General features: G+C 34.4%; 1 protein-coding gene and 1 long non-coding RNA gene across 3 annotated transcripts in view; both read right to left on the reverse strand.

The window, feature by feature from the left end:
• Nucleotides 1-1,084: 1,084 nt before the first annotated feature.
• LOC144979546 (uncharacterized) lies at nt 1,085-5,644 on the reverse strand. Its single transcript, XR_013646727.1, has 2 exons — nt 5,147-5,644; nt 1,085-2,642 (listed from the first exon to the last, which is right to left on the reverse strand). It is a non-coding gene; the product is annotated as an uncharacterized LOC144979546 (long non-coding RNA).
• A 1,732-nt stretch (nt 5,645-7,376) lies between these two features.
• The window catches only part of LOC144979541 (rhomboid-related protein 2-like), a 48,629-nt gene continuing 31,576 nt past the window's right edge, over nt 7,377-24,429 (reverse strand). Inside the window, exons 8-11 of one of the 2 annotated variants that reach the window (XM_078926254.1) lie at nt 24,135-24,235; nt 21,685-21,805; nt 20,424-20,519; nt 7,377-18,857 (exon numbers count right to left, since the gene is read on the reverse strand). In XM_078926254.1, the coding sequence (XP_078782380.1) occupies nt 18,703-18,857; nt 20,424-20,519; nt 21,685-21,805; nt 24,135-24,235 (473 nt within the window). In that variant the 3' untranslated portion in view covers nt 7,377-18,702. Of the gene's footprint in view, nt 18,858-20,423; nt 21,806-24,134; nt 24,236-24,429 lie in introns of those variants that run through there. The other variant, XM_078926253.1, reaches the window with a different exon arrangement.

A 24,429-nucleotide genomic window follows, 5' to 3' on the forward strand; every position in this document is an offset into this window, starting at 1 on the left:
CGACTGCAGTTCCAGTCCTCCATCGGCTGGCTGGCATTGCACCTCCATACATTCAAAGAGCCACTGATTCCAAAGCCCAGAAATATGAATAGAAAATGGACCCAAGGCACCCAAGGCACAGCCCAATGACAAGTAGACTGAAGTTGAGAAAGAGCTTCACGATGGAAGAAAGCATCAACCCTGACCATGCAGCTGTATACAGGCGTTCCACGTTGAGAGAGTGGAACAATCATGCAAATGAAGCTGTTGGAGATCTGAGAGAAGAACTGTCCTACGGAACTGAGCTCCCCAGGAATGAATTGGTAACACTGAACAGAGCACAGGCAAAACTTGTGAGAACAACTGGAAGCATGAAAAAGTGGGGGCTGGCTGAGAGTAGCTTGTGTACATGTGGGTGCCCAGAGCAGACATCCTTAGAGAATGCCAGGATGCGCTCAGCTGCACTGACCATGACCCAAGAGTCTGCTCCCCAGATGCTGTGGAGTGGGTTCGGTGTTGGTGCGAAACTGTGACGATGATGACTTGCAAAATGAATAAGTCTTACACCTGCCAATATATAAGTAAGATGACAGGATGCTGATCTTTTTAACATCAAAGTACTTTTGTATCCCGGCAGTGCTAACTTTTATGTGTAACCCAGAATGAAAAGTTATTACAAAAGACGATTGCAAGATATTTAGATAAATTGCTAGTTTATCATTGTGGTAGACGTACATATATGTATTAAAGTTACATATCCAATAACCTGTAGGTTAACAGAGAAGGAAGGGCGCACAAGTTCATTGTAATTTGAAGTTCAGGAGTTGGAACAAAGTTGATTTGCATTGAGTCAGAATTCAATCAAGTCTTAGACTTAGATTGAAAGAAAAAAATCTTTTTTAAAACAAGAAACAAAAAAACAACCCTACAGCGTTCACCAGAATGAATAAAAACAGGACAGTCTTTAAACTGTATCAATGGAAATCACATCTTGCATATACAAGACCTCTAGTGCTATTGTGAGGATTGGTTCTCAGTCTCACCCGTCCTGCTGTATCTGAGTGCCATAACACAACTTGTGAAATCCAAATAAATTAAAAACAGATTATAAATTTATATCATATTTATTGTCATTTCATTCATATTCATGTTATTCACACTGAAATCATTAAAAAAAATATAGATATGATGTTTCTCCATTAAAGGTATGCTTGTATTCTCATCCTGTGAAAGAGAAAGAAAAAAAAAAGAAAAAAATTGATAATTATTACTGAAACTGTGTAGTTCCATTTTTAAAAATCTGTGATGTAAGAGCCTCAGCAAAAGCTTTGGTTAAAAAAGGTTCTGATTCAAGAAATGCACTTTTTAGGCAGAACATGCGATTAACCTGTGTAGACTTTAGTATTATGGTCTTGCATATAATTATCAAGTGCAGAAAGTTTGCCATTAAAATGATTATTTAATAGAATTTAATATAATTTGATTCGAGAAATGGAACACAAAGGAAGAATTTGCGATTAACCTGTCCAGTCATAAGCATCATGTTCTTGTTTATAAAGTGCAGAAACTTTGCAAATAAATAGAATAAATAGAAAAGAATTTTATTCGAGAAATGGAATACAACGGCAGAATTTGCGACTAACCAGTTAAGACAAAAGCGCCATGGTCTTATTTACAAAATACAGAAACTTTGTGAATATTTCGAGAAATGTAGCACAAAAGCATCACTGTCTTGCATAATGAAGTGCAGAAAGTTTGTGATTAAGCCACTGCATTATTTAATATGATGTTGCTGATAAATGAAACAATGCAATACAATTTTTAAAAATATGTTCTGCAACATCACATGGTCCCATCTATCAAATTCTACTACCATTACAAATCAGCTACATAGATGGTTTCATCAGTACTCTTATCTTGCTGATAAATTAAATTATAAATATAGAAAAGGATATAATAAACTTTAAAAAATAATTATAAAGTTAAATAGTAGACAAGATAAAGAGGTCATTGCCTATTTCTTTTTAAATTTCTTATTCATAACTAAGGAAGCAGGTTTCTTTTGCTATATTCTTCTTGACTTCCCTAAGTAAATGTTTCTTTCAAGTGTATAACAAGCTCACAGGGCATTTTTATAAATAAACAGGAGCCAATACCATTAAAATGGAGAGATCACTGCCAAAAATTACATAGGGATAGATATGCATTGGTTTTAACGTGTATTAGACACTGTCATTAGAAAAAAGTTTTAAAAAATCTTTACAAACTACAGTAAGCTGCTTTTAAAATTAAGAAACGCTCGAAAGCAAATATGGTCCTGTTCTCTTAATCACCGCTCTCTAGTCTCTAGATTAGGTCAATAAAGCTGAGAGGTTTTATGAAGAATATAGAATATAGAAGAAAAACATTAATTCCAATTTAAAAAAAACAAAGAAGGGTCCATAATGATATATGAGGAATTCTATAAGATACAGTAACATGAAAGCCATTTTGATAATCTTGAAGGATAAGACTCAATGATGATGATGATGATAATAATAATAATAATTATGATACTTCTTCCTGAATATAAATTGATTAATTCCCATGGTATAGGCAGGCCAATGCTTCCAGAACAATTAAAGGAATGCAGAGACTCATTCTTGTTGTAATGTTATTTAGATCTGAAAAAAAAAAAAAGATAAGCATGGCATTCTAAACCATTTTCCCATGGTCCCATAAAAAGCAATATCATCTCACACAAAATCATAAAGTAAAATTCATATGGACCAAACAATGAATAAAAGTTATAATTACCTTATTTTATCAATTATTATCATTGGATTTATTTAACTTTATATGTATTAATTAAATGACAATTCGAAATTAAGATACCAATGTTTGAATGAATAACTGGATCTAACTCTACAAGTAAAATGTAAATGTGCAACTTATTCAGATTTCAGCAAGCACTTGTTACAGTCTGTCGCTTCATGTTACAGGAAAAACTCCAGTTCCATGAGCCTTATGACTCTAAAGGACCAATTATTTCAAAGTAAATTGAAATACCATTTATTTTTTAAGAAAGTTATCAAGCACTATTTAAGGTCTGTTGCTTTATGTTACAGAAACAGGAAAAACTCCAGTTCCATGAGCCTTATTACTTTAAAGAACCACTTATTTCAATGTAAGAAGAAATATCATTCAATGTTGAATATATAGACATGACCTATTTCTTAATGGTTTGCTTATATTCAATAAAAACATTAGAAAACATAATGGACCTGGAACTCAGATACCTCAAGGTTGTTAAAACCGTTGGGTCAGGTCTAATTTTATCAGAGGTTTATGATCATGAAGGCAAGATTACATAACCAATGTCGATTAGCTTTTTAAAAAATGGGCTTTTATTTACCTTCCGGTGAACTCATTTGATCAATATTTCCTGTATTTAACTTTCTGATCACATAAAAAAAGTCTAATAAACATTGAATATATTTTAATGCCTCTAGATTTCACTTTAAAGTCAAATAAAATATCTGATCACAAATAAAATTTTTGATAATTCGATCAACAGAGAGAGCTTTTCAAAATTGTTCGCTTATTATTCCTGAGGCAAAATTTAGATAAGACATCATTTCACATATCATGGTGATTCCTATGAATTACAAAATCCTAAAAAGCTTCTTCTTCATAAAAAAACGTAGAAATAAAATTAGGTAATCTAAAGTAATCAGAGAGGTTTAGTTTTCATTTCAATCCAAGGTAAATCCGTAAAGAGTTGTAGGACCAGGCCCCTCTTGATCATTACCCACAAAATTGATTGAACTACAGGGATGTGTATAAAACTGTAACAAAACCCCCAACGACCCCCCCCCCCCCCCCCCCCCCCCCAACACTCATACAAAAACTTAAGCACAGTTTTTTCATTTTCACTTCTCTTGAGCCAAGGGAAACTCGTTGCTCATTTTTGCTGCACAGATTCGAATTCAATCGCTTTCCTCCCCCCCCCCCCCCCCCTTTTTCTTTTTTTCTTTTTTTGAGCGAGTCTATTCTTTTCTCCTTTTTTTGTTTGGCCTTGTTCCGTTTCTGAGCATGAATTTCTTAAAATTGTTTGTTTTCTTTTTAATACAAAAATATTGGGTTTTTTTCCCCTCTATCTGTCTGGGAATAACCAATTTTCGTTATTGGCAGACCCTGTCTGGGAATAATCATAGCGATGACGAAAATATCAGACCGCACTCCCTGCATTTTACAATAAAATATGTTTTCTTTCACACAGCTACCGACCAAATAAGGTGAATAGGCTTGGAAGATCCAAAACGTCATACATGTAGTTTGACACCTGCCAAATATCAAAGATGCGATAAGGGGTTGAGTGGGACATTTTCTTTTCCCAGACATTCTCATTTTTTCACCACCCCTTCCTCCCTCTCTGCCATTCCTTCTCCCATCGACTCTCAGCAAAAACAATAACAAAAAGTCTTATGTGGCAAAAAACGGCTACCAACTTAAATCCCTCAAACAACACAAGATATTGAAAATCGGTGGCAGAGACCCTTTGCCTTTGTCTTGTTCCTTTTCCAGTTCCAGTCATGAACAGATAATGAGAGAATGAAGACCTAAAGATTGTTTCGAAATCATTTATCAGGTTAGGAAAGAGCGAGAGTCAATAAAATATGACAAGCGATGAAAGCTTCGCACCACGAAAGATGAGGATTTAAAAAATACAACTTTTGTTGAGATTCCACCTGCTGAGGAGGGGGTGTCTGCTTTTTTTTTTTTTGTTCCTTTCTGTTTTCTTTTCGGTCAAGTTATGACTGACACACGTTCTAGACTGTAAACGTTACCCATAAAATGTCATAAATTACGAAAAGTGTTTTCTCTCACACAGTATTCGAATCACTCACTGAATGAGCATGAAGCAGACATAAGTGAAGGAAACGTAAACTCTGTAAGTGAGAATCGGCGAGTGAAGCTGTACTGTAATGACTGACACTGACAGTGACAGTCAAATTGCGAAGTGAAATGAAAACAAATAAACAACGCATTCTAAAATTATGCCGGTGAGACATCCAAAGTTAAATACCCGAACGCTATTATGGATTAACATTCAACTAAATCGTTTCCTGCTCTCAAAACCAATCGATACAAAATACAAACTCAAACACTGAAATTGGAATCTTACCTTTGCATGAGTTGGACTGCCATTCTTTGCTGGTGATTAGGAACTTTAGCAGCCGGACAACGTTGCGCACAAAACAGGTCTCCCGTTTTTGTCGTTCAAATTGTAGATAATACACATTCAGTTAAAAACAAACACGTACAATTAAAATTGTTATTTAGTTAAATTCTTTGTATATGGCTAAATTATTCCGAAAACCAGATTTCAAAGAGTTCTTGTTTTGTTCACACAAGCGCATTGATTTTGGTGAATAATCTTGACCGTGGTCTAAAAATAGACCGACAGTAATTTTTGATAAATTTTACCATTTGTTTAATAAAAAATCAATATTTAGATATTATTTGACGCGTGATCGAGTATTTATGAATATGTGTTTCTTTTGACACCTAACAGACATTTTTTAATGGTTATTTTTTTCTATAATTTACATTGGAAGGTGAGCTGTCAAAGCCAGGAACATGTGTTTTGCCACGTGCTTCTAAAATGGTCACGTGATGTTGTTTATTTTATTGCACCAACTTTACTCTTCTATACTTACCTTAGTCAATACTGGCGACATTGATGTTTTATTTAGTCTCGGAAAGTATTGATTGAGAGTTTTTCGAAATCGAGTGCCCGAGAGTCTTACCGTGGCGGCCAGATAGCCATTGGCCTGACCTGGAAGGACAGATAAGGGCTTTACGGCGCTTGCGACACATTTAGGTCATTTCAGTACCCGTAAAAAGGAAGAAAATTGGATAGTAAAAAAAAGTTATAGATTTAAAATTAAAAGAGCACAAGAAAAGTCAGACAAAGGGAAATGGCACAAATAGGGAACAGATGTAGATCCCAAGAGCATACTATCATTGTGAATAGTTTGAGATCACCTAAAAGTCCCATCCAGACACAAGTACAGGTCCACACTAAGAGGAACATATGTTTACAAATCATATGTTTAAAAAATACAATACAATACATGAGAGAGAGAGAGAGAGAGAGAGAGAGAGAGAGAGAGAGAGAGAGAGAGAGAGAGAGAGAGAGAGAGAGAGATGATTTACAAGAACAAAAAAATATAATCTCCCAAAACTTAAACTATACATTCGACTGTTTCCCTCCCAGCAATGGACTCCGGCCAGGGTCAGGACAAAACTAATATCATTCCAAGACAAAGACAGAAAGCAAGTTGGAAAACAGATATAAGGGGATAGAGGACACAGTAAGTACCTCCCTACCCACTATGTTTGTTTGTTTGTTTTTAAGGGTTTTACGGCGCTTGCAACACATCTAGGTTATATCAGCGCCAGTAAAAAGGAAGAAAATAGGATAGAAAGTTCTAGAATTACAATTATAGCAGCCAAGAGAAAGCAAGACAAAGGAGAACTGGGAACAAATAGGGATCAGATGTAGATTCCAAGAGCATACCACCAATGTACTTAGTCTGAGATCACCTAAAAGTCTCATCCACACACAGGCACAGTCCCCACTAAGAGGAATACACTCAAATGTTTACAAATAAAATATAGATAATACATAATACAGTTCATAACAGAGAGATGATTTACAAGGAAAAAAAATATCATCTCCCAAAACTAACTATACATTTGACTGTTTCCCTCCCAGCCAGGGTATCCGGCCAGAGCCAGGACAAAACCAGGTAATCTCATTCCAAGACAAAGACAGAAAGCATGTTGGAAAACTGTTATAAGGGGATAGAAGACACAGTATGTACCCCCCTGCCCACTATGGGAGGTCAGGAACCCCACCCAGCTGCCCACTATGGGTTGTCAGGAACCCCACCCAGGAAGGACAGATAAATCATCGGGTGGAAAATGGTGATAGAACAAACATCTCAAGACAGTTTTATGTCCGGATGGTTTACTTACTTAATCCCCTGTGGCATTTCATCAACACAAAAGATCGTTTCTGTCGTCTGTCAGCACACAACAGGGAAAATGGGGAAAATACCGTCTCCAAAAACTATACTTGTATACAGTTGACTTTTAAAACCCCAGTTAAGGATTCCAGCCAGGGTTTGGACAAAATCAACTAATTTCATTCCACGACAAAGTCGTAAGGCAACTTGAAAAACATAATATATGGAGCGATAGAAGACACAGTATGTGCCTCCCTACCCACTATGAGAGGACAAAAACCCCATCTAGCAGATGGTTATTGTGTCCGTGAGGAATCAGAGGGCATTTCAATCATAAAACGTAAATTAATCACAATGCGTAAAAAACGGGCCAAAAGCATGTTTGATTTTTTAAAGTTCAGTTTTAATTTACTATAACAGAAAAGATTTTATTTTTTTTACCACGTGACATGGTCCAAAGGCAAGTGAGTCATGAAAATAAAAGGCAAGAACAACAACAAAAAGCGATATTATTATAAATTATATCATTATTGGATACAATTAGCAGAACCAGCAGTAATAATAGTAAAAATGATGTGATGACCTAATTACATACACAATGACTCGATTAATGAGGAAAATCAAATCGACAAGAAGTTTATATCAATAGAAATTTATCCAAGGGAGTCTGATGTGTGATAATTGCACATGGATCAAAGTCGATGTGTACTTATTTAAAGGTCTGATAACCCATAATAATAATATTGTAATGGGTTCAGTCAGTATTGTAATGGAAATACCCTCGAAGCAACGCAAAATACGTCCATTACAACAATGCTAAGTCAAGCCAATAACTGTGTTCAGTTATCAGACCTGAAAATATGTGTACGTTGATCAAAGTCAATGAAAATCAGGCCAGCCAGAAAAGTAATTTGAATTTTAAATTGTAAAAATAAAATTAAATGTTCAGAAAACACCAAAAAGGCAAAAATAAATCTGAAAGTCTTTAAATCCGTCAGATTTATACAATTTCAGTTTGTTTTGTTTGTTTTTAAGGGTTTTACGGCACTTGCAACACATTAAGGTCATATAAGCGCCAGTAAAAAGGAAGAAAATGGGACAGTAAAAAGTTCTTGAATTACAATTAAAGCACAAAAGAAAAGGTGAGACAAAGGGGAATTGGTTCAAATAGGGAACAGGTGTAGATTCCAAGAGCACACCGTCAAAGTACTTAGTTTGAGATCACCCAAGTCTCATCCAGACACAAGCACAGGCCCGAACTAAGAGGAACACACTCAAATGCTTACAAATCATATAATATAATATGTAAACTAAACATAATACAATGCATAACCGAGAGATGATTTACAAGGAAAAAAATATCACCTCCCAAAACAATAACTATGCATTTGACTGTTTCCCTCCCAGCCAGGACTCTGACCAGGGCCAGGAAAAAAAACCAAGCAATCTCATTCCAAGACAAAGACAGAAAGCATGTTGGAAAATAGATATATGGGGATAGAAGACACAGTATGTACCTCCCTGCCCGCTATGGGAGGTCAGGATCCCCACCCAGATACAATTTCAGATGGATGAGTTGTAAATGTGTTCAACAAACAATTTTCTTTTGGTTTTTTTACCCCCCTTTTTTTATCCATATGTTAATCCTTTTTCTTACTTTTTTTTTCCTAATTTTATTTACGATTGAGTTTTACAGTAAATAATTCAAGTCGGTGTGTAAATAAAACATCGACAGTTAAGTAAAATTACTGGCAGGGTTGACTGGCATGAGATTTTAGCTCGAACCGAAGTGTCCAATTTGTAATGTGATGTAGAAAGGGTTTAGTCGTTAGTGTTATAGTTATAGAGGAAAGCAATGGCAGCATTTGGGTATGCAGACTTCAGACTATTCAATGGCAAAATCTTGGTCTGGTATTTATGCAAAGCAAAATTTTAAAATAGCAAGAATAAAAAATATTTAAAAAATAGCATTTCTTTTGTCAAATCATTACATCAATTGGTAAAAGCTAAAATCAATTAATAAATAAATGTCACGTTATACGATAGGGAATGAGATTAGCGGAAGAGTAGCGTCCCTTGATTGGATGTCACCCATAGTCTGTGACGTCACCGGTGGAAAAGTTATTAGAGAGAGAACGTCATGTTGGTTGTGCGCATGCGTCTCTCGTCTTCGCGGGGAGGACGAGAGACGCATGCGCACGCACAACCAACATGGCGTTCTCTCTCTAATAACTTTTCCACCGGTGACGTCACAGACTATGGGTGACATCCAATCAAGGGACGCTACTCTTCCGCTAATCTCATTCCCTATTGGACATACAACTTAAAGCAAGTATTTAAAAAAAAAAAAAAGAGAGAGCATAAAAAATTAAAGTGACAAGTTAAGGAGCAGGCACTGGTGAGAGATAAAGATCTGAAAAAGTGTTTAAGAAACAAACAGTGCATGCCAGACAAAGCAGAAGAGAGAAAAATACAAGAAATAAAAGCCATATCAAAACATCAACCTGCCTCGTGATACGGTTTGTTTCTTTCTTGTATTTTTCTCTCGACTTTGCCTGGCACTGTTTTAAATGAACTTTTTAAGATCTTTATAAAAACTTAATCACGACATTCACACAATAAACCTGAAATTGTGTTTTGGACAACAGCAATAACAACAACATACATATTGACACCAATGTATCTTTCAAAAGGCTACCATCCCCCCCCCCCCCCCCTCTCTCTCTCTCTCTCTCTCTCTCTCTCTCTCTCTCTCTCTCTCTCTCTCTCTCTCTCTCTCTCTCTTAGAAGAAAACCCATTAGAATACATTTACATTTTTAAAAATATGACGAATTTTCTTTTGAATGTCGAAAAGGAAAGAAACATGTGACAAACACAGTGAAACTTGGTGGTTCTGTCATTTCATAACAAATTCAAGAGTAACAACTTGTTCAAAGTAAACATGTAATTAAAAATATAAAAATATGAAAATCAATTGAAACATTGAAGTGTTAAATCTTAACATAATTTTATAATGCCAATTTTATATTTTTAAAAATAATAATAAAACATAGAAAGCAATTTAAAACTTCCGGAAACAGAAAAAAAATCAAATTATTTAATTTTTAAGTATTTTCTCAACTTTGATTGGTGTCCGCACGTGTACAAAATTATATGTAAAAAGTAATAAACAAATAATGAATATAACAGCTTAAAAAAAAAAGAACAAAATACCAAACACAGAACGTTTCGAACTCAAAAGCGTTATTAGCAAACAACAAAAACAATAAATACATTACTAAATTCCAGATGGACGACAGAGACATTTTGTAGGTCTGGAATTTAGTAATGTATATATGTCTTTATTTGAGGGGTTTTGAGTCCGAAACGTTCCGTGTTTGGTATTTTGTTTTTTTTTTTTAAGCTGTTATATTCATTATTATTTAATACTTTTTACAGTCCACAGGTTCTAGCAGCCTCGTATCACTTTGACATACATAATTATATGTAAGAATGTTTCTATGAGTGACTGGATTCAGGTAGCCATCCCTTTCCGTACCATTAGGCCAAAAGGCAAACTTCCCACTCCACCATACACTGTAATGATCAAAGCACCCTACACAACGTGAACAAACGAGAGAGAGAGAGAGAGAGAGAGAGAGAGAGAGAGAGAGCGGGGGTAAGAGAAAGAGAGAGAGAGAGAGAGAGAGAGAGAGAGAGAGAGAGAGAGAGAGAGAGAGAGAGAGAGCTTTCTGGCCCTTCTCCAAGGAGATCGCTATTCAATGTGGTAGTTAAATAGGAAAATGTCTGATGGATGCACACACACATAACAATAATATTGCAATGTTATCACTGGGTGTTATACTGTGTGAACGGAGTGCACAATCAAGTGGACTAATTCAATCAGGTTTGATGATGTTGAGTATCTTATCAAAGCATTAATATGAAAAAAATAGTGTTATTATTATTGTTATAATCATTATTATCATAATTACTGTTGTTACTTTTACTATATAAAGCACTTGTATTGCGCATAATCATAACTAGGTCATGCTCTATGTGCAATGTAATGTGGATTGTAGTTTGTTTGTTAGTTTGTGTTTAAGGGTTTTACGGCGCTTGCAACACATTTAGGTTATATCAGCGCCAGTAAAAAGGAAGAAAATGGGATAGTAAAAAGTTCTAGAACTACAAATAAAGCACCCAAGGAAAAGTAAGACATAGGGGAACTGGGAGCAAATAGGGATCAGATGTAGATTCCAAGAGCACACTATCAACGTACTTAGTTTGAGACCACCTACAAGTCTCAACCGGACACAAGCACAAAATCCAACAAAGAGGAACACACTCAAATGCTTACATTATACAGTTAAAATAACAAATATAATAATACATAACAGAGAGATGATTTACAAGGAAAAAAATATCATCTCCCAAAACAATAACGATGCATTTGACTGTTTACCTCCCAGCCAGGACTCCGGCCAGTGCCAGGACAAAACCAAGTAATCACATTCCAAGACAAAAGACAGAAAGCATGTTGGAAAACAGATATAAGGGGATAGAAGACACAGCATGTACCCCCCTGCCCGCTATGGGAGGTAGGAACCCCACCCAGTGGATTGTAGTTTGAATTGGTCCGAAATGACATTCTTTAATAAAACATACATAAAAAGTTTATTTTAAATCACTTTGAAAGGATAGAAAAATTGTTTACAAAGAAAGGAAAATAGCAAAATTTAAAAAAAAAAGAAAAGAAAAAGAAAATACGAAAGAAGAAAAAAAGCTGTATGGAGCATAAATAGCAAAACATATTCCATGAAAAACAGCAGTATAATAACATACCCGTTTTCCCCCGAAAAAAAATGTATAAAATTAAAACATTGTAAATAACAAGTTGTAAATATTATTTTTTAATTCATAAACTTTTGTAAAAAATAATACATTTTAGTTTCAAATTGTACCCATTTCATGGCGTACTAGTAGGGCTATGACCCATTTCATGGCGTACTAGTAGGGCTATGACCCATTTCATGGCGTACTAGTAGGGCTATGACCCATTTCATGGCGTACTAGTAGGGCAATGACCCATTTCATGGCGTACTAGTAGGGCTATGACCCATTTCATGGCGTACTAGTAGGGCTATGACCCATTTCATGGCGTGCTAGTAGGGCTATGACCCATTTCATGGCATACTAGTAGGGCTATGACCCATTTCAAATCTGATAATGCTCAAGATTTATTTCAAAAGACTAAGGCGTGCTGGAGAAAAAAGATTTATTTTTTTTCATAACACCTTTATTAACCCAAACAATTTTTAAAACAGTTTAAACGGTGTGGTATATCACAATATTGATATCAATCAAATCTCTATTTATATTAGATGAAACTCATTTTATATGGCTCTGCAATATCAATAATTCATGTCTAAATCAAAAGTCTGGTCTGGTAACCGTCTTTGAAAATAAAACTCTGGGGTGTAATACTGTGATATCAGCTGATAAAAATATTTTATTGTTGGGAAGACACTCTGTGAGATCTAAAAATGGGCTTAGAGAAGTTTTAGATTTTATTTTTAGGGATTTATGTTCCAGGTGACACTTAATGGTCATTTGAGTGCCAGAAAAAAGGGCGATTATGGCATAAAATTAAAAAGGGGGAACAGAAGTCGGTGATAGAAGAAATGTACCTCTGCATTTAGTCTGAGCTATAAATCATGGCCTCTCCTGGATCTTTACCCAAACATGAAAATATATACCTATGTACTATTACTATTATTATCTAATACTTGTATATAATACTTAACACATACAATACAAGATCTGATTCACATATAATATATAGATAATATGCGCTTGGCTAAGAAGCTCACAACATTGCCATCCGGAAGTATAACGGACTAACACACAAAACTATGTGTAACCATGAAGATCTACAGTCTGGTTAATACAGTTTAGGGAGAATTACTCATAAACGTGGGTGGCAAAAAACAATAACAAAGACCTGAGTAACGTCATATTCATTCTATCTATATCATATATAGACATTAGACACAAAACCAAGAGATGATTCAAAAGGGGAAAAAAATAACTTCTTATAAAAACAGTGCATGATAACAGTGGCCATCCTTCGATGATATGCTGTGATGGCCAACCCAGGATTTTCTACCGTCCTTTGTGTACAAAAGTACTCTGTCCATCTTGATAGCAAGAGACCACGCACAATAGTTTTGTCCAACAATGCACTACACAGGAGATGGTCACTGTAAATCTTGCTTCACTTTCAGCAAAAAAGAAATAAAAAAAGGTAAAACAAAAATCCAGGCAAAACTATTTTATCTCAGTACCAGAAAAATGGCAGCGTATATGATGTAGTCTCAGCGTAAAAACTCTGCAGTTATTTGAAACAGCAAAGTTTGTGTTATTTCGCTGGAGGCGTAAAATCAATAATTTGAATATGATTTATTACAATACGCAAGTGTTAGATGTTTTTGATCAGGCACCTAGAACCATTATCAACTATAAATAGGCATAGTTTTAAAAGAAATCAATCTATAGATTATAATCATAATAATTAGAATACTCAAAGGCAATCCATAAATTGATGCCAAAATGGAGAGAGAACATTTTCTACTTTTGGAGGTAGATTTAAACAAAATACTATTGGGTTAGGGTTTGAGCCTGTGGATAATAATGCTCCTACAACCAGTGATTTATTTACTTTATTTAGAATGAATTGGGATGATCCAATAATAGTTACATGGTGTTGTAAATATGATATTAATCCTAACAATAAACAGTCCTTGCAAAAACAACCACGGCTCAGCAGACTTGAGGTCTTCTCGTGATTGTAAGGACTGATAGTTAAGGATAGGCCTGGCTAACCAAAAAAGTAGACTTGCCACATACCACGAAACAAAAAATCTATACATTTTTTTAGGAAAAATCAAATTTCAAGATCACCCTCATCTCCATTAATCAAATGATTTAGATATAATGCCATTTAGTTTAATGAATTATTACAATAATACTACTACTAATCTTCATTTGAATTTGGTTGAAAAGATCTGAATTTCTCCCAATAATCCAAATGTGACTACAAAAATATATGTAACCTACAGACCAACTGAATCTGTATACATGACAAGCAAGGAAATGCCCAACAGGTAGTGGCAATAATATAAAAATCCAGCCTTTTAATGAATTTGTCGATCAATATAACAAAAATTATTAAACAGCCAAAATTTAAAGTGAGATCTACAATACATGCAATGAGAAGAAAGTGAAAGAGCTTTCCTTACAATTCTCTGCAGCAAAAATTCCCCAGCCTTACCCAATCCCCCTGGTAAATTATCTTATTCAGATTATCTAATCAAACATTACAATAAAATACATTTCAAACTCTCCATTCTTTAATTTAAGGCAAAAACAATCACAGTGAGTTAAAGTAGATAACAATCAAGAAACAATCATCATCACAATAAAAATAAAACAAGAATAACTTTTCATTTATAATAAAGAAAATAAAATCTTAAACTTGGATAATCTTTTCTTACATAACCATCCATTGCTCGTCTTGTTATTAACATAATGATCATGTTTACACTAACATTTCTTTTTCCAAAATATTGAAATGACCTTTAAACTCTCTCATGTTCCTGTCAAACAATTTCGTTCTCTTTTCATTCACATTGAACACTATAGAGCTAAGAGTCAAAGATTTCATTTTAGTCTTATTCAACATATACAAAGTCATATATATAGATTACTTAACAAACAAACAAAAAAAACAACTGACTATTGCCTATAAATACAAGAGAATAAATGGGGTCTTTTGATTCATTCACAAAACTACCATTAATGGACTTTGTGTGTGACATATCAAAGATAAATTGTAAAAATGGTTTTGCTATGACAGTAATAAATAGAAACCAAACATTTGAGTATCATAGGTACTAACTCTTAAGTTAAATGGCATGTTATTTTATTGTAGAACAATCAATAATATGTAGGAATTTAAACAGGTTGGTACTTAGTTTGAGATCACCTAAATGTCTCATCCAGACACAAGCACAGGTCCCCACTAAGAGAAATACACTCAAATGTTTACAAATCATATATTAATATATATATATATATATATATATATATATATATATATATATAACAAAAAATAATACAGTGCATAACAGAGAGATGATTTACAAGGAAAAAATATCAACTCCCAAAACTTGAACTATGCAATTGACTGTTTCCCTCCCAGCCAGAGTATCCGGTCACGACCAAGACAAAACCAAGTAATCTCATTCCAATACAAAGACAGAAAGCATGTTGGAGAACAGATATAGGAGGAGAGAAGACACAGTATGTACCTCCCTGCCCATTATGGGAGGTAAGGAACGCCATCAAGGAATTTAAACAGAACTAACACTAACAGTACATCATTGAAACATTGAAAGTAGTTGAAATCCTCCATGAACTTCCCCTCACCAACATCCCCTTTTAAATCTGACATCACAAGTACAATTCCATTGCTTACATTTTAAGATAGATTAACACACATGAATAAAAATTAGTTTAAATATGACAATAACACTCACAGAGAATGACATGACAGACTATGACATTTATCTATTCATTTATCTCTTATTTATTTATTTATTTATTTATTTATTTTGCGATTTAAAACAACAAATCAGATCATTAGAGAAAAATAAAACAGGAAAAGAAAGCAAAAAAATACTTTCCAAATTGGGAGCATAAACACCTGTGATGGATTGCTGTGTTTCAACCAACCATCTTTCAGCTGTTATTAAAAACAAAACATTTCGTAAATAATCAAATCCCTTCACATCAAATGGGAGAAAAAGAACAAAGCGTATAATTTACAACTGCCTGAGTAAAATAATAATGTATTGATATAAATAAGCAAGGCATCAAAATTGATTTTTAAACCCTGAAAACATGATGCATATCAAAGCAGTATTATATAATTCTTCAAGACATTATCATCAAATTGCGCAGGAGTAGAATCTAGAAATATTCTACATTTCTCTTAGAGGTAAGTATTAACTATTAATTTGAAGACTTCTCATTATTTTTTTTTTTTTGTTTAAACAAATGATAAAAATTTAAAAAAAAAATACATTGTAAATAAATAATGTGATACTGAATGAATTAATGAGCGTAATGAGCAATTCAACAAGTCATGAAGTTAACTCAGTCCAAAATAATATATCAGCCAAATGATGGCGTCCAATCTGGTATCACGTCAGGATGAGGAAGATGCCAAAAATTAAAGATGAGGCCAAATAATCAGAAATATCAAACATTTTAATTTTATGCAGTTTATGAAGATGATTAACCCTCACGTTGCTCACTTTGGATAACGCGGGTGATTCCTGTTGACATCAGACATCTTGATTACACCTTCATGGTATGCCTTGGCAACAGGATCTAATTGTGCGTAAAGGGCGTGATATCTTTTATTTAAAAAAAAAAATTAGTCTCAATAATGAAAAAAAATTTAACCCAAGTTTCATATTTTTTAGTTCCAATGTTTCGCATCAAGTCCATTCCAACGTAATACCAGTTTGAGGTGGTAGGACACAAATAATCTAAGATGACAGCATAAAATGTAGCAGGAGAGGTAGTAAAGGTTGACAACATGTTGTCCCCTTGATACCAAGGCAAATCTCCATATTCCGATAATATAATCTTTAACATAATATAAATATTATATAATATAATAAATTGTTACAAAAATAATATTAATTTATAAACAAATTTACATCAATTTTAAAACCTAATAATTTCCATTTTTCTGTATAAAAGAATATCCATTACATAGAATACAAATTAAAAGAAACGAAACACAAATTTATAAAATAAATTATTCAGTGGTTTTAAAATCATTCAAATAAATGATGAAAATTAAATAGACAAATGTAGACTTTAACTAAAATGTAGACTTTAGAATGGACCCACGGTATACAAGACAGAAAACAGGAAATGACCGCATCATCTACAAATGGCACGTTAGAGTGATCTTTCTTTCTGTGACCAGTAAATAAATTTTAGTCTTCCGTAGAATTTGAAAATCTTTGAAGTTGTGACAACAACTTGTTTGTACTCTAATAAGAAAACAAGCAAGAAATAGATTATAAGTAGCTATCTCAAAATATGTCAAAAGAAAACGTATCTATGCTTAGCTTGTAATACAAGACATGAGGTCTAAAAGACACTTCTATGATTATTTTTTTTCACAGAAACAACACTGTTACCTTTTGGTCAAATTAGCTGAGGCAAAACAGTCTGTTCATTGAGGAGTAAAAGGCTTCCAAATCAAGTAATCAAGCAAATAATTGTGAATGACTCCAAATTTACTTACTGTTCACAGAAATTCAATGCCTCATCGGGTTTGACAAAAACATCAATAATGATGATAAGTAATAAGATTAAGTGTGTACTTGAATAAAAGCAAAATTTAAAAAATATCTTAAAATACACATTTTTATGCGATGCTGCAACAAACAATAGTTTAAATTGTTTTCTACCTAAAAGACAAAATTTGTTAAAATTAAATAGATTATGACCACTTAACCTTGATGAACCGAATAAATATCAAAAGTTGTAGGGGAAAGGGAGGCGATCAAAGTATTTTAAAAAATAAAGAAGAAAAGTGAAAATGGAAAGATTCAATGTTAGGCTCAGAGTCCAATCAAACCTGCCTGTGTATTTTTAACTATACCAAAAAAAAAAAAAAAAAAAAAAAAAGAATAGAAAAAGAGGGGGAAAATTTATTCATAAGTAATAAGCATAAAATGATGAGGTTGATGTTGAAATTTGTAAATGAATGTATCGAGATTACAAACCATATATTATGATAACGAAAATGTGAAGATGAAAAGGCTTCGGATGGAAAAAATACAAATAATAGACATTTCGGGTATAAACCCTTGATCAGAAAATAATAAGCAAAGGAATGTTGAACACAAATAAAATAGAATATAGTGAGAATTGTCGTTTGTTGTATTCTCCTCACTGGTTAGAAAATGAATTCATTCTCCAACCACTGAGGAGAACACAAACGACAATTCTCTTAAGTTTTGTTTTGTTTTATTTGTTTTCAACGTACGACGGGTTTGTACCCAAAACATCCATTGTTTGAACAACTGTTTCCGTCCAAAGCCTTTCCATTTTCACCTTAGAGAATTTTTTCGCTCCCAGGTTTCAGGCAGTCCCCGCTGCTCTAAACGTATGACATAATTACATAAGCACGTACATATTATGTAAGCATTTTCAGATGATTTTGCATGGAAAGCATAGATACAAATGTATTTTATTACTATACGTGACCCTTCATCTCAAAATGGTATTAAGTCAGGATGGACCAGATTCTAAAAAGTTAAATTATAGTTAAACTGGTCAAAAATATGAAACATTGGTATTTAGCACAGTAAAATATGATACTCCTTCTCCTCTATAAAGCATATATACTCAACTTAAGCATGATATTTCTGGCTACAAATTCCATTTTCAGCATCTTAATCATCCCGACTTAATACCGTTTCGAGGCGAGGGGTCATATATAAAGCAAGACAATCCAAGTTCAGAGAGCCTGTTTGTGATTGTAAATGTAAAGTATCTATCTAATCCAAAACTTTGCGAAGGCACAATCTCAAATCTCATTATTCCTTCTAGATCGTCTTTTTCTCCTCCTTCTATCTACCATTCTGTTTCAGGGTATCCGTCGTAAAGGGCATTGAAGATGCAGGCAAGGGCAACAAAAGTCAAATAAATGGCCAGAGTTACCCATCCTAATGTTTTCTCCCATGCCAACTCTCGAATGTTCTTCAGAATGACAATTCCCAACATGAGACCTAAAAAAAGGATGAAAAAATACAGAACATGCCAATATATATTGTAATAATTTTTTATAAAGGTATAGTTTAATCTTTAATCAAACTGTTTTGGTTGTCAATAGAACATTCTTGTTGTAAACACAATTCTCATTGATGTCTCCAAAAACTCCATAACTCCATTTTTCTCCATTTTGAGATATTGAGGATTATCTCCCCTATAATTTCTCACTCAGTCTATTATTTACCATATTTAAACTATAAATTCGCACAAATCTAGGGAAATTCTTGTGCCATTTGATGCTAAAAAATAGTTTATGGTTCATTTTTTCTCATGGATGGAACATCTCAAAAAGTAGAAAAATCGAAATTGCGAGTTTTGGAAAGCCAGCCTTCAATTCATTAATTTGATGATGATATGATATAAGTCCACATTTATGTAGGCTTTTACAGCCTTTTATCTGCTCTTGTGCATTCGTGAACATATTTAACCCATAGAGGCCCGGTGTTTACTAAAAAAAATCCCCCTGAGGCCCAGTGTAAGGGGCATAACTCTTAACAAAATAATACCAACACAAAGTTAAAAAATTATTAAACGAGCACCAAATGACATAAAATTATAATTTTAATTCCTTTTTATAGCCAGATAAATTTGCTTTCGAATGATATATAACATGACATGTTTTGATTTCAATAAATTGGGGAAAAAAATATTTAAAAAAAAAACTCGTTCCCCGCACCCCCATTCCCGTCATTTTCGTCAATCTCGGACTCCGATTCAGTGTCAGAATCACCTTGATCGGGTGCTAACGCCTCGTCTTGTCCATCCCCACCATTGTTTACATCTTCTCTTTCTAGTTCGATATCGCTTTCATTTCCAAAATCCTCTTCATCTTCTACACCATTCTCCAAAACATCATTTCTAGCGCCACGCAACAAACTCGTGAAGTACGGGAATGCCATTTTTCTGAATTCGATTACTCACTTGCTATCAACGATATAAACGTGCGGTAAAAAGGAAACGGAAATAGAACGATCGCATTACGTTTACGATGTTTCCGGTTTAGAATAAAACAAAGTGATTCGTTGCAATAACAAAGTAAACATGATCCGTTTTTTCTCGGGGGCCGCGGGCGATGACGGGCGATGCGGGCCTCAACAGTCGCGGGCGACTCCAGGGGAAGCGGGCCTCTATGGGTTAATTCACGTCTCTCAAAATTGGGCATGCCACAAAGTGGAAGGAGGTGTCTGAATTTAACTTTATAAACAGTATTTTTCTGTTTCACAATGAGCGTCAAGACAGCACTTGAATGCCTGCAATGAAGGGGCGTCGACAACTGTAGCAGGCAGGCAGAGTTCCATTTGTCGACTACCCGGACTGAGAAAAAGTTCTGCCTAAGGGTTAGAGAAAACCTTTCCTTGGAGAGTTTGGATCTGTGTCCTCTAGCGGTGCTGGTGGAATTTGGTTTTACCTGTTTTTTTTTTTTTAATTTCCATTTTCTACATATTTTCTGAAATATTTTTATAATTATCTTTCGTTTCTGTCTTTTTCTACAACTCTTCCCTCTTCTGATCCTCAACGCTTACCTGCCAAAAATCCTCCAATGTGAGCAGTAACTCCCACCTTGAATTCCTCAGGGGCTGTAATTCTTCTGTACACAGCTAGACTGGTATCAGGGACAACTGTAGGATAGAATCATAATTTTAAAAAATACCAAGGTTTGTTTTTTTTTCCCCAATCTATTCTGTATTATTAATTTTTAATTGCTATTTTTTTGTTTATTATTTCTTTTCTTTCTTTTTTTTTTTTTTTCTTTTTATGGTAATATTTAAACACACACACACACACACACACACACACACACACACACACACACACAAATAATAACAGCAAAAATGATGGCAACCCATTTTACATAGTAAATAATATAATCACTGTTTAATAGAGATACAAAAAAGAAGAAGAAGAAGAAAAGAAGAAGAAGAAGAAGAAGAAGAAGAAGAAGAAGAAGAAGAAAAAAAAAAAAAAAAAAAGAGAGAGAGAGAGAGAGAGAGAGAGAGAGAGAGAGAGAGAGAGAGAGAGAGAGAGAGAGAGAGGGAGAGAGAGAGAGAGAGAGAGAGAGAGAGAGGTCATGGGTTCGAGTCCCACTCTGAGAAGCGCATAGTTTGGTCTTTGGAAAAGCCTCTTTACTCACATTCTCCCACCATACTCAGGTGTGAAATGAATACCTGGCTGTTACAGCATTGGCTGTTGGAAAAAATTGTAATACCGCCTTATAGGCGTCATGTCTCGTCCTACATTTTAAGTGTTACTGTTGATTAGGGACGCATTGTAAACCGCTTTGAGTACGTTTAGTGGATATTGCACTAATTGTTTTTTCAGATTTTTTTTTTTTTAATGTCCCTATTAAGGTTTAGGTGCTTATGTGAGTTTCATATCCTCATGGTTTCTCCCACAATTCAGGTTGACAATTTCCATTTTCAGCAGGAAAAAAGGGATCAAGACCCAATCATTTAAAGAAAAAAAACCGGCAAAAAATACAAAAATGATCTGGACAAAAGAAAAAACAAAACAAAACAAAAAACAGTCAAAAATAAAAGTTAAAAAAAAACCATAACAAAAATGATATGGCCAAAAAAAAACCAAAAAAAACAAAAAAAAACAGCCAAAAATAAAAGTTAAAAAAAAAAAACATGACAAAAATGATATGGCCAAAAAAACACAAAAAAAAACAGCCAAAAATAAAAGTTAAAAAAAAAAAACATGACAAAAATGATATGGCCAAAAAAACACAAAAAAAACAGCCAAAAATAAAAGTTAAAAAAAAAACCATGACAATAAACGTACCCAACAACAAGATGATACAGAGACGGACTGGAGCGCTGAGTAAAATCCTACTGATACCACAACATGCATTGTCCTCAATCTCGTCAGCGTCCATGCATTTGTAGTTCATTTCTTTCCAGTTCTGGGGAGGGTGATATTATTATGATTTCATTTTAAATATGCAAAAGGGGATAGCGTGGCTCAGCGGTACGGTCTTTGCTCCCTACCCGATAGGTACCGAGTTCAATCACCCACCGCTGCGCTGTGTGGCCTTGAGCAAGTCACCCTGCCCTAGCTCACTTTGCGGCGCTGCTCTGCGGCTGACGCCTGGGTTATTCCAATCTTCCCTTGGAATAGACCCTAAAGACAAATTTCCCCTTGGGGATGAATAAAGGGAATTTTTTTTTTTTTTAAGATGATGAGTATAAAGTAAAAAGAGTGCTTTCTCTTGGGGTCCAAATAGCACAGCTGGTAAAGTATTTGCTTCACAAGCCAGTATTTGTCTCCAGAACAGTTGATTACCCCTCTGAATCTATTAGATCTTGTGGAAAGTACCTTGCGATAAAAACACATCATACACAAGGGTAGGAAAAAATTAATTGTTACTGTCCTTTTAAAGTGGCAGAAACTGGGAATAAACTCTGGCTTTGTGAGAGTCTGAGGACTATAAAATCAAGTGAGAAGGGGGTGAATTGCTTTACTGGTAAAGCACTAAATTTACATGTAAACCAACAAGTTTTGAGTCCTGATCAACACGTTTTACTTTCCGACTAATTTAGCCATCAAATAATGAAAAAAGGGAAGTTGAATCTCTGTGGTCTTGTGGTACGGCACTTGCCTTTGGATTGAAAGGTGCTAGGTTGGAGCCTCACTCTGAACAGTGAAAGTTGAGTCCATATCTCCTAACAGGCGTCAAGTCTAATCCTACATGATGTGCGCTGCTAGTGGGCTGGAATCCTTTGTAAGATGCTTTGAGCATGTTAAGTGGATATTGTGCTCTATAAAAGCTTTAGTTTTTTGGGCTTTTTTGTTGTTGTTGTTTTTTTTTTAAAGACACCCAATGCTGGATGGAAAGGAAAATCTCATCACTGCACCCGTGATCAATATTAGTCCCTTTACTGGTGAAGCGAGTACTTTACCATATTAGTATAGCAAGCAATTGTCACACAGTCTGTTAAGTACAACAAAAACCAGAATAAATTTGAACTCCATGGGTATGATGCCTCTAAATGATTACTATTCTAAAGTAACTAGCTGCAAAGACACTCTTTCAGAGTTTCCATCATCAGGGAAAAAAGCAGCCTTGTAACCCATTGGTGTAACACGTTGAGTCCATGCAAAATAATAATAATACTTTATTTTCATACTTTCGGAAATTCTTTGTACAGATGTGTGGGTACATAATAAAAATCCAAACAATTATTTGCAACCACATCACAAAGCATAAATTAGAAGAGAATAAATGACCAGTGGTAAAATTAAAACTGTGTAAAATAATGAGGATAAATTTCGTAGATAGACTTTAGATTATGTACATATTTGTATAGCAATAAATCAAAAGGTGTATAATGAATGTAAAATTACATGGTGTTACAAATGAACAAAAAGACAAACTATAATTATAAATTCGTAAAATTCTTATCTCGCACTTTCATACTGTTATGATCTAAGAGAGAGCATTATTATATTATAGCATCTCCTAACATATTCTAGAGTTGTCCTCACCTATGGTCAAGTGCCTAAACCCAAGGATTTGGGTTGAATGAATTATTGTTCAGTCCCTGTTCATGCCGTGTGAGGAGAGGTTGTGTGTGAAAATGGAGATGACCGGTTTTTCCATGTAGTTTAAAAATGTATCCATGTGATTAAGTGTTTGTAAGTATGCCAACTGGTAATGTAAGTATCATTTTGTAATAAATGTTTAATTGTTTTAACACAATTTTGTGTTATTCCTTATGTTTAGTTCAATGGCATGTTCGTCTTATCAGCTTCTCATATATTCCTTGGTGTACCTTTACAGAAGTTGTCCTGTCTAGCCGACTCACGTTGTCATTCTATATCTTTCTATTCTTCTCTCTATCTTGGCTCATCATAATCTTATGATGTGAGCTCCAAGACTTCTATCTGTGGGTCCTTCTTACTATATTATGTTACAGGCCACATTTGTCTGCTGTCTTCGGACAAAGCGTTATCCTTGAACCCCTATACAAACAACCTGTAACACATACATTTTTTCACTACACTCCGGTGCAAAATGATAAGCTTGCCAGTATGTCAGTCAAAAAGAAATTGTGCCTTACAAGTATATCTCATATTATCTATGTACTATGTAGCTGTTGCCTTGCGGCCGCTTGTTAAATGCTTTTAAAACATTAAGTGGATATTGTGCTTTTCAAAAGCTCCCTTTTTTAAAATTTACTATATTTGAAAATATATTGTTTTATTAATTCATTTCTTTCCAAACTACTTACTGTGACAATAGCAGCAACGTGGGCCCCCAGTATGGCATAGACTCCACCACTGGCACCCACCAGGCCGACATCGTGATCAGATATAGAGTGGGCCAGAGATCCTGTACAAGATTGGAGAAAAGGGAGTGAAGAAGGAGTGAAAAAAAAGAATAAGAGTCATTAATTATTGGAAACTGAAATGGACTGATTGTAAGATTTATAAAAAGTTAGCTTGTCTCGAAATATAATTTGGGCAATTTGAGCTGTGTCTCACTTCAACCAAAGTTGGCTCTATTTGTTATAGTTTATTAATCAA

This window comes from Berghia stephanieae, chromosome 9 (genome assembly GCF_034508935.2).
Source record: "Berghia stephanieae isolate SIO BIC M18660-M18661 chromosome 9, UCSD_Bste_1.3, whole genome shotgun sequence".
In the NCBI taxonomy this organism is placed as follows: domain Eukaryota; kingdom Metazoa; phylum Mollusca; class Gastropoda; order Nudibranchia; family Aeolidiidae; genus Berghia; species Berghia stephanieae.